This window comes from Sphaeramia orbicularis, chromosome 5, assembly GCF_902148855.1.
Source record: "Sphaeramia orbicularis chromosome 5, fSphaOr1.1, whole genome shotgun sequence".
Lineage (NCBI taxonomy): Eukaryota > Metazoa > Chordata > Actinopteri > Kurtiformes > Apogonidae > Sphaeramia > Sphaeramia orbicularis.
Genome location: NC_043961.1, coordinates 36,556,498 through 36,566,958, shown reverse-complemented (window position 1 = coordinate 36,566,958; position 10,461 = coordinate 36,556,498). Strand labels below are relative to the sequence as shown.

The window sequence follows — 10,461 nt, the reverse complement described above, 5'->3', positions numbered from 1 at the left end:
AAGTGCTTTGGACACCATGAAGGTGTAAAAAATGTGCTTAATAAGTGCAGTCCATTTACCATTTAAATCTACATGTTTAAAATGTTAAATCTACATGTTACTTTGTAAATATGTTTACAGTTGGATGTGTTTTTTACAGTATTGTTCTGGAAACCACAGCTGCCAGTTTTTTTCCGTAAAAACAACAGGATTTTTGTTACAGTGCAACTTTGTCAAACTACGTGGGTTTTACTAATGAATCAGTGTTGCAGAGAATGACGGTGCTTCCACATTCACTACAGCTCCTCTGAATGTCCAAATAGATCATATCTGATGCAGCTGAAAAGCTGAAAAACTGTATTTTACCTAAATTATTGACGTGTATTAATAAGATCAGTGGCACAAAGGTTAATAAACATTTTAGATCAGTAGATGCTTTTGGTCACCAGCAGCTATTTAGGTCTTTGGGGGTCAACTAGTGAGACTTGCAGTTATATTTTGCAACATTTTCATTTGCACATTATTTATTACATAACGTGTTTATCAAAACTTCAACACATTTTTCTTCCTCTTCCTGCATCCTACATTCTGGTTGTGGTTGAGTGGAAATAAAACTCCTCACTTTTCCGCATTCATGAACTGCATAGTTTTACTTAAAAATAAACCTTGCGTGTCTAGTATTGTCAGACGCTGGTGCCTCTAAGCTGCAGAAACAATGGTGCAGAATTCATTGTTTCAGGTTGTTTGGCTTTCAAACATACCCAGAGGAGGGTGTGCCATTTAATACTTAAGTAACAAACACATGTACTCACATCCAAGTTACATAAGAGCTTTGATTAATCTATTGTATTTTAAAGGAAGTAGGTTCAAATACAGTATATTCAGCTACTTCCATCTGTAAAATAACAACAGATGTCTGAGTTAACTGATAGAATAGAGTTAAAGTTCTTGAATTTACAAGACTTTAGGCTCCTTGCTCAATACGTATTTCACAAAAATACTTTTCAAAATAATATCTTTAATGTGGAATAACTTTTTGAATCACCTTCTATTTCTGATTAAAAACAGGAGCACAGGATAAGAATAAAAAAGACAGCCTTTGTCACTTTTAAATGCAAAGAATTAAGAGAAAATACAGAATTAAAGATGTATTATGGTATGAAATATTGATTTAACACATAAAGACCCAAACATCCAATGGTGACCAAAACCATCTACTGATATAAAGTGTGTAATACCTGTTGATCCACTAATCCTATCAATCCATGTAAATAATTAAGGTAAAATCCAGTTTCTCAGCTTTAAATCATAATCAGATATGACCCATTTGGAAGTTCAGAGGCTCTGTGGTGAACGTGGAAACACCGTCATCTTCTACAACATTGATTCACCAGCCACCCCACTGCAGTAAATGCACTCAATGCTGCTAAAAGATAGTGTAATAGAATGTGATTGTGTCTGTGTTTTTACTTTTTTAATCTATTTATTATGGGAGTGTGATTGTGTCTGTGTGTTTTTACTTTTTTTAATCTGTTTATTATGCGAGCGTGATAGTGTATGTGTTTTTTTTTTTTTTTATGTCCGATGAATGTACCCTTTAGGATTGCACTTTTTAATTTCATTGTACAGTGACAATAAAGATATATAGGTAACACTTTACTTGAAGGTCTAGTTTATAATGCATTAAGCACACATTCATAAGACATTATAATGCATTTATAATGCATTATAAAAGTCATTACAACAGTTTATGATCATGTACAACAACTTATACCGAGGTTAATAAAGTATTATAAGTGTAGGCATAATGTATTATAAATTCAGCGTTCATAATGTTTTATACATCCATACCAAAGCAATGTGAAGGAATTTATTTTTTCAGGTAGAGAACTTTTATTAGGTTTTGTCACTGGTCTCTATACCCATCTATTTTAGGGATTTCATATTTATTAATTAATTATATTATTAAATATTAATGTTTTATACATCCATACCAAAGTGACAACAGTGTTTGTAGGAAGAATCTCCAGTCCTGGGTTACAGAACACATTCTAACCATCAGAACTGTAGCCAGTTATAAAGACACAGAGAACTGCTCTGACATGTAGTTTCTGAAACTGAATAATGCCTTAGAAACATCAATAATAAGTTACAGGATGACTGATGATATTATAACACAAGTATGATGACTTATGAACAGTATCTGCTGCTCTAAGTAAAGTGTAAGTCAAAAATTATACATCCAAGTGTTCTTAAAAACTCTTTATTTTGCAAAAACAAAACATTAAAAGAACAGAGTCAGTAAAACAAGTGTTACGTTTTGCTTTATACATAAATAAGAAATAATGTGGCAGCTCTAAATCTTTGTTAATTCAAACACATACTTTTTTTTTTTTTAAATAAATATGAAATCCCTAAAATAGATGGGTATAGGGACCAGTGACAAAACCTAATAAAAGTTCTCTACCTGAAAAAATTAATTCCTTCACATTGCTTTGGTATGGATGTATAAAACATTATGAACTCTGAATTTATAATACATTATGCCTACACTTATAATACTTTATTAACCTCGGTATAAGTTGTTGTACATGATCATAAACTGTTGTAATGACTTTTATAATGCATTATAAATGCATTATAATGTCTTATGAATATGCGCTTAATGCATTATAAACTAGACCTTCAAGTAAAGTGTTACCACATATTCTATTCTATTCTATTCTATTCTATTCTATTCTATTCTATTCTATTCTATATTCTAAAACCCATGGAGTTGGATCAGCGACAGTGGATGGAGACACTTGTTTTTACATTCAGTTACTGATATCTTTGCTGAAAAAGTCACTTTTTCTTCATTTTTTTTCTGTTTTTGATATAATAACCTTTGAATTTACTCTGAGTTTTTATGAACATCTACATGATCAGTGAACTGAATATAGGAAAATAGATGATTTACACTGAAAAATGCAAAATAAAGACTATAATATTATAGTAAATGGTGATAAATCACTTAAAAATTGTTAAATATAAAGAAAATATAGTTGGGAACTGTCACATAGGTAGCGCTGGGTCTTTATGGGTTAAATTAAAATGTTTATTATTATAAAGTGTGATTTTAACTAAATTGTATCATGGCATATAAAGCTGTGATGAAATGTAATACTGGCAAATAAGAAAAAAAAATAAACTGAAGTAGAAACAAGCATATGGAGGTAAAGAAACATTTTAAACTGATGACTCCAGATTCTGATCCTTGTGAAAGTTGCAGTCAGAGAAAAGAGGATATGATAAGGTTTTTGTAGTTTCAACTAGTTATAAATTAATCAAGGACTCAAGGAAAGAGATATCACAAATTGCATTACAATTATGTGTGTGTAGGGAACACTTTCAAGGTTTGTTTTCTTTTACTATAATCTAGAATGTGTCTCAGATAATGTATCATAAATAATGTGCAGATTGGTGTTGAGACACATGGGGCACGACATGTCCAGACATATAGTCATTTCTCAACAGCCTACATACAAACATCAGCTGTTCCCAAACAATAAAATCCTCTGCTACAAAGAAAAGAGAATGAAAAGGGTCAGTTTGTTTGTATATGTGAAATGGATGTTACTTAAATCACAAAACTCCTGTGTTTTTCCAGACTCTATGAATCACTCGTTGTGGGTGACATGTGCCAGTTACTTTGTCTATTTCTCTTCCTCCTTCCATCTTCTCTTCATCATTTGTCAGGAAAAGGTTGCTGACATTTATCAGGAATTATGAGCTGTTCAGACCATAAAACCATAAATACAACATATAACGTTACATTTATGTCACGATCTCATGAAAACATGGACCTGTGACTTCATACAAAGGATAAATCTTGCACAACTTTGACTGACATTTTCTTTCTTCCAAGAAAACAATTAATCAAAACCACCACCTACGTTTATTGTAGTAGGGGAATTCTTGTTCTCTTGGGCTATGTTGTGTAACTAACAGGGAATGTGAATCTTGAAATGTATGCATACCATGCGGAAAAAGGAAGTAAAGGTTGGCTGCTTTTAGAAAAATAGGTGTGGTATACAGCATAACAAACCAATTTTATTTGATCTTAACAAATACATGTACAGCCGTTTTGCAGATAATAATACATAATTCAAGTACACCTAAGAAAATAAAGTTGGTGACCTATTATTACTATTAGTGCAAAAGGATTTGTCCGGCATGTATTGTAGTAAATATGTACCTAAGACAGGAACATGACAATATGTTTTTTAAATTGAAAACAACATAATGACAGACAGTCATGCTGTACAAATAGAAAGAAGGGACTCAAGAACATTTGTGGTATGAGTTGTTGGTTTTCTTACAGGGTTACAAGCGAACCACAGCTGAAATGACCAACAATTAACCTAGGAAGAGATTTTGTTCATGACTTGGTCAACACAAAGGATTCTCTTTCTTTTTTTTTCATGTATTTGTTGCATTTGGTGACAGTACCTTGACCAACAGAAAGATGTTTTGTCTGAGTTGATCAGCCTTTTCTGAATTTTTGAATTATTTGTTAATGCAAATGAATCATTTCCCCATTGGTTCTGAATGGAGCTTTTATAGGCCTCTCAGAATTACTATATTTCAGTTGTTTCTTCTTGTTAGTCAACAGAGTCAACAGCTGAGATAATACGGTCAAATGTTCCTAACTCACCAACCAAAACCATCTACTGATCTAAACTGTTTAATACCTGTTGATCCACTAATCCTATCAACACATGTAAATTATTGGTGTAAAATGGAATTTGTCATTTTTTCATGGTCATCAGATATGACCCATTTTTACATTTAGAGACTCCGTAGTGAACGTGGAAACAGTCTTCTTCGACAACACTGATTCACCAGAAAAACCCATCGAGTTTGATCAATGACAGCGGATGGAAATGCTTGTTTTATGTTCAGTTAATGTTAGATTTTACTGAAAAAGTCACTTTTTCAGCAGTTTTCTCTGTTTTTGATATAATACCCCCTACTTTAATCTGAGTTTTTATGAACATTTTTACGATCAGTAAATTAAATACAGGAAAATACCTGATTTATACTGATATAATGCAAAGTACAGAAGATAATATTATGATAAAGGATGATGAATCACTTACGAAAGGTTAGATACAGAGAAAATTCATTTAGGAACTGACACAAAAGCAGGGCTGGACCTTTATGAGTTAATGAGTCCTTGGATAAAAGTTTAACTTCTGAACTTCTGAACTAACTTCTTGACTATCAACAGATGCCATTTAACCCTTTCATGCATGAATTATGACAACCTTAGTCAAAATTTTTTTTCCTGAGTGTTTTATTCCTCTTTAGGAATGAAAAAAACAATGTGATTTTTTTTTTTTTTAATAATAAACCTATTTTTCATGGAGTTACAAAAATGTCCACTCATTTGGACACAATGAGTTTAATTTTTGAAGCAAAGAAGCATTTAAAACACAATATCAGAAAGTGATATACTGTGTGAAAACTAGGAAATAAAAATATTTTTCATGCAGCTAATTTGATGTTTTCTCATATTTTATCATACTCTAATACTAGTTATTACTCATTTCATGGCAATAATATACTAAAAAATTAACTTTTTGTTTAAGAAAACTGTTAATTACAGTCTAATAACAATTAGTATTTTATTTACACTCAAACATGTTACTGGAGATCAGGTTTATCAAGAACATAAAGTTACAGTAATGGTATGAATTCCAGTGTGTGGGATGGTGCAAAAGTGTCCACTGTGTTGGCTGATATGGAACTAAAACAACCAAACCCATGAATATACAAGAGAACCACTGGAGAATAACTGTCCACTGGAGTGACCAGTATGCATGAAAGGGTTAAGGCACAGGTGTCAAACGTGTGGCCCGGGGGCCAAAACCGGCCCACCAAAGGGTCCATTTCGGCCCCTGGGATGTTTTTGCCAAGTGAAAAAATTCCACAGTCTTGAATTGAATTAAGCCAAAAAAAAAAAAAAAAAAAATCTTCAATTAAGTAAAAAAAAAAAAAAATCTTGAATTAAGCCAAAAAAAATCTTCAGTTAAGTGAAAAAAATCTTGAATTAAGCCAAAAAAAATCTTCAGTTAAGTTAAAAAAAAAAAATCTTGAATAAAGCCAAAAAAATCTTCAATTAAGTAAAAAAAAATCTTGAATTAAGAAAAAAAAAATCTTCAATTAAGTAAAAAAAAAGCTGGAATTAAGCAAAAAAAAAAAGTCTTCAATTAAGTTAAAAAAAAATCTTGAATTAAGCCCAAAAAAATCTTCAATTAGTAAAAAAAATCTTGAATTAAGCCAAAAAAATCTAGAATTTACAACTTACTTTTTTTTTCTTTGTTAGAGGGCAAAAAATAACATTCAATTATGAAAATACTGACATTTCCAAACTATCCTGTAACACTAAAATGTGAATAACCTGAACAAATATGAACAACCTGAAATGTCTGTAGAAAATTCAGCACAAATTTAACAATTTTTCTGCCTGTTCCTCAGTGTTTAGTGTCTTTGTAGATCTTTTCCATACTGCACATGGACAAATGAGAAGTTGAGGAATAATATTGTTAAAATTGCACTAAATTTTCTCACGTTTTTTTCATTTAAATTTCAGTTTTTTCAGGGTTTTTTTTTTTTTTTTTTTTGCATAGTTTATAAAAGTAAGTATTTTCATAATTACATTTTTTTTTTTTTTTTTTTACACTAAAACAAAGACAAAAATTTGGAGTTGTCATTATTTATAGATTATTATGTTACTATTTTTCTGGTCCGGCCCACTGCAGATCAAATGTAGCTGCATATGGCCCCTGAACTAAAATGAGTTTGACACCCCTGGGTTAAGGTAACCTCTGGGATAGAAACTCTGCCATCATGATGTGGGTTCAAACCATGGATAAACCTGTGATACAGTGCTGACCCCTGGTGGTAGCTTTGTGTAACTACAAATTAAGATGACGTCATGCAAAACTTTTCACTTAAATATCTGCCGTTTATTTTATAATTAAGTGCCTAACCCTGTCTCTTACACACATGGTTCATCACTCACACGTAAATGATAGACATCGTTTATAGTATTTAGTCGGCATAAATATTATTATAGTTGTAACTTCCCCTTTAAGAACTCACCGGATGCTCGCGCCCAATCGCGGCGCGTAAACTGAACTTTGTTGTCAGCAACTAACAGCTAAAGAGCTAACGTTAGCATTTAGGCAAACCGGCAGGAGAATAGCACAGTTTACCTGCTGAAATAAGCCGGAAACCTGCTCTACATTTCTGGCAGAGCAGCAGCTAACTAGTGGCTTTCGTCGGGTGTTTGAGTAAAGTATCTGAAGATATGACTTCTACACTGGTGAGTGACAGTGAAGAGAAAGGCACTAGTAAGGCTTTCAGATGAAGTTAGTTTCGCATTTGTAGTTCTCAGGTAGAAGGAGACAATTAAATGACAACAGTCTCCAAAAAGGTCAAAATATTGTGATAGTATATACATGGTTACTGAATCTTCCGTGACACTTACCTTGATTTACCAAAGTTAGTCTCAAAGCCTATTTGAACCTATTGTAAATGTCATAATCTATGGAACAGGCTCCTAAACATAGGTAGTGTAAGTTAATATGAAGGAAATAAACAATACTGACTAAAGTAAGTGTAATATACATGTGTAGGGATTAGTATTGCTAAGATTTTAACTTTATCTGTACAGTGATATTTAGTTTTACTCCTCTTATACATACTTCTAATAAGACTAATATTATTGGTTCATTTATAGGTAAAAGTTAAACCAGAGCTGCCAACTTTTCAGACATCCTTGGAGTGAGATTTTATGGGACCAAAATTTTCCCCCATGAGTGAAAATTTTGTGATTTCCCAGTTCAGAGTGATTCTTTGCACAACACAAACATTTTATTATGCCAGAATATTCTCTGTGAGACTTTCCAAATGTAGGCCTCTGTAACACAAGGGTGTACCTTTAGATCACAGGTGTCAAACATGCGGCCCAGGGGCTAAATCCGGCCCGCCAAAAGGATTCAATCCGGCCCCTGGGGTGAATTTGTGAAATGCAAAAATGGCACTGAAGATATTAACAATCAAGGATGTTAAAATCATTTTTGGTAATTTCAGTCTAAAGTGGATCAGGCCAGTAAAATACTATCATAATAACCTATAAATAATGAAAACTGTAAATTTGTCTCTGTGTTTTAGTGTAAAAAGAAGTAAAATTACACAAAAATGTTTACATTTACAGACTAGCCTTTTACAAAAAATGTGAATATCTGAAATGTCTTAAGAGAAGTATGTAGAATTTTAATAATATTCTCCCTGTTATTTAATGTTTTGTGTATTTGTAGATCCACTGTGATCTCTAACTTGTGATTCACATGTATATATGATAAACTGAGGTGTAATATTGTTAAAATTGCACTTATTTTACTAACAAATTTTTAGGTTCATATTTGTTCATGTTATGTTCAAGTACAATTTGTAGAAGTAAACATTTTCATTACGGAATTTACTTTTTTCACCCAAAAGTTCTTATCCGATTATTTATATTATTTTACTGGTCCGGCCCACTTTATATCATATTAGGCTGAATGTGGCCCCTGAACTAAAATGAGTTTGACACCCCTGCTTTAGATCATTTAATACTGTTTGTACAGTTCATTTATAGGGCACTAATGACCTCTATTATTGTTAAAACCTCACTGATGAATCCTTGTTCAATTTTTTTAACTGGATCTAAGGCATATTTTTAAAGCAATGGTTCCCACCTTCCATACTGGTCATGAAAGCTGAACTTGTAAAGGTCTTTCTGATGGTAGACACATATCCTTTTGACTTCACCTGTGGCAAGAGTTACCTGTTGGTCCCCTGAAGGCTTTTAAATTGGCTGGAGACTGCTGTATTTGTAGATTCGTAGATTATTTGTCTCACAGTAGAATGGCTGATTTGTAGTTATTTGCAGATTGTATCACAGCCCTTCTCAGACTTGTATGCATGTACAACCTTCTTCCTGAGGGCCGAAGAGAGCTGTTTTTAACTTGACATGGTTATACCATGCACTCCAGAGAAAACTAACTGAATGGCTGAGGTTTTTAAAGGGCAGAATCCTCAAAAAATCTCTAGTGATCTTCCATGCCTCTGCACATAGAGGTGCATTACATTTTCATTTCAGGCATTGTAGGTAATGATGAACATAAGGATGCAGGATAATTTCTTTCTCCAAAATAAATTTCAGATTTTTAAATTGGAATTTACCAACACATTTTAAAAAGTATTTTAGTTCAATATCTTTAGAAATATTTTCTCCATGTATTGATATTGTTAAAATTAAAATTGAAAGCTCAGACATTTACATATGGCAAAGTAAACAAATATTTAATGGGGGTGTGCACACTTTTCCACATAACTGTATATTACACACAATACTTTAACAAACTGAAATAAATCAATTAAATGAAGTTCCAATTAGCACAACAATAAATAAGTAGATAAGCTCAGCAGCTGCAAATTCAATTTGCTAAACACAATTCAATTTAATTGTTGACTAATATTTATGACAGAAATACTCAAAATACATAGGCCTTACCTGAAAAAAAGATACACATGTAAGGATTTTCCAAATCTGAAGAGATTTTTGTATCTGTTACAGACCCCACACATGAAGATAAAAAATCAGGCATTGAACAGTTTTGATCCTACTGTGTGTGGTGTGCTCCAGTAATCTCAACACAGCACACCACACACATAATGATTCTGTCCCACCACCAATCTAGAATTTAATCCTCCAAGCCAGAGATGTAGATCAAACCTGATCTAACAAAAACAAAGAAGAAGAAACATAGCAACAGTCGGAAAACACAACACGCAACATGTCGTTTTGGTTGTGGTATGACTTGGCAGAGTCGTTGAATAGACATTCTCAGGGTTCCCACAGCTCCACAAGCTGGTCCTCCATTTCTGAGGTTCGCTGAACTTTGTGTTTTTCAGGTCGGCCATGCTTGTTTTTATTTTACGCCTGCTTCCTTGTGAGAAGCTGTTCTCAATTGATTTTACCTGGTAAAATAAAGTACTAACTTGTTCCTTAGTCAGTTCATTTCTTGATTGGCTGCATTCTGTTCCACGTCACAATTCACAGTCATGACTCGGGAGTCATCCGCTTTCCCCACACACATGAAGATTTTTGGTTGTAAATATTGAACAAGTTTAATATTTATGATTGTCAGCCCTGACCCGTTTCACTTTACCACAGGATTCTCTTATAGGATAATCTTACAAGATTACAAGTGCTTCAGTGTGTGATAGAGAAATGACCCCTGAACTCTAAATTGGGCTGAAAATAAACAAGTGGTGACAGGCACAACAAACCCCACCTCTCACATGTATTGTAGGTTATTTTGGCATCGATCCAGCTGATGTCATCATGTCTATGCATGTGCTGATGTCAGCATATCAGCTGCCTCT

General features: G+C 33.0%; 1 protein-coding gene across 1 annotated transcript in view; it reads left to right on the top strand.

Annotated features, from left to right (window-relative positions):
• The first annotated feature begins 7,152 nt into the window (after positions 1-7,152).
• The window catches only part of poc1a (POC1 centriolar protein A), a 41,410-nt gene continuing 38,101 nt past the window's right edge, over positions 7,153-10,461 (top strand). Inside the window, exon 1 of the mRNA XM_030135209.1 lies at positions 7,153-7,351. Coding sequence (XP_029991069.1) covers positions 7,337-7,351 — 15 coding nt within the window. The 5' untranslated portion in view covers positions 7,153-7,336. The remainder of the gene's footprint in view (positions 7,352-10,461) is intronic.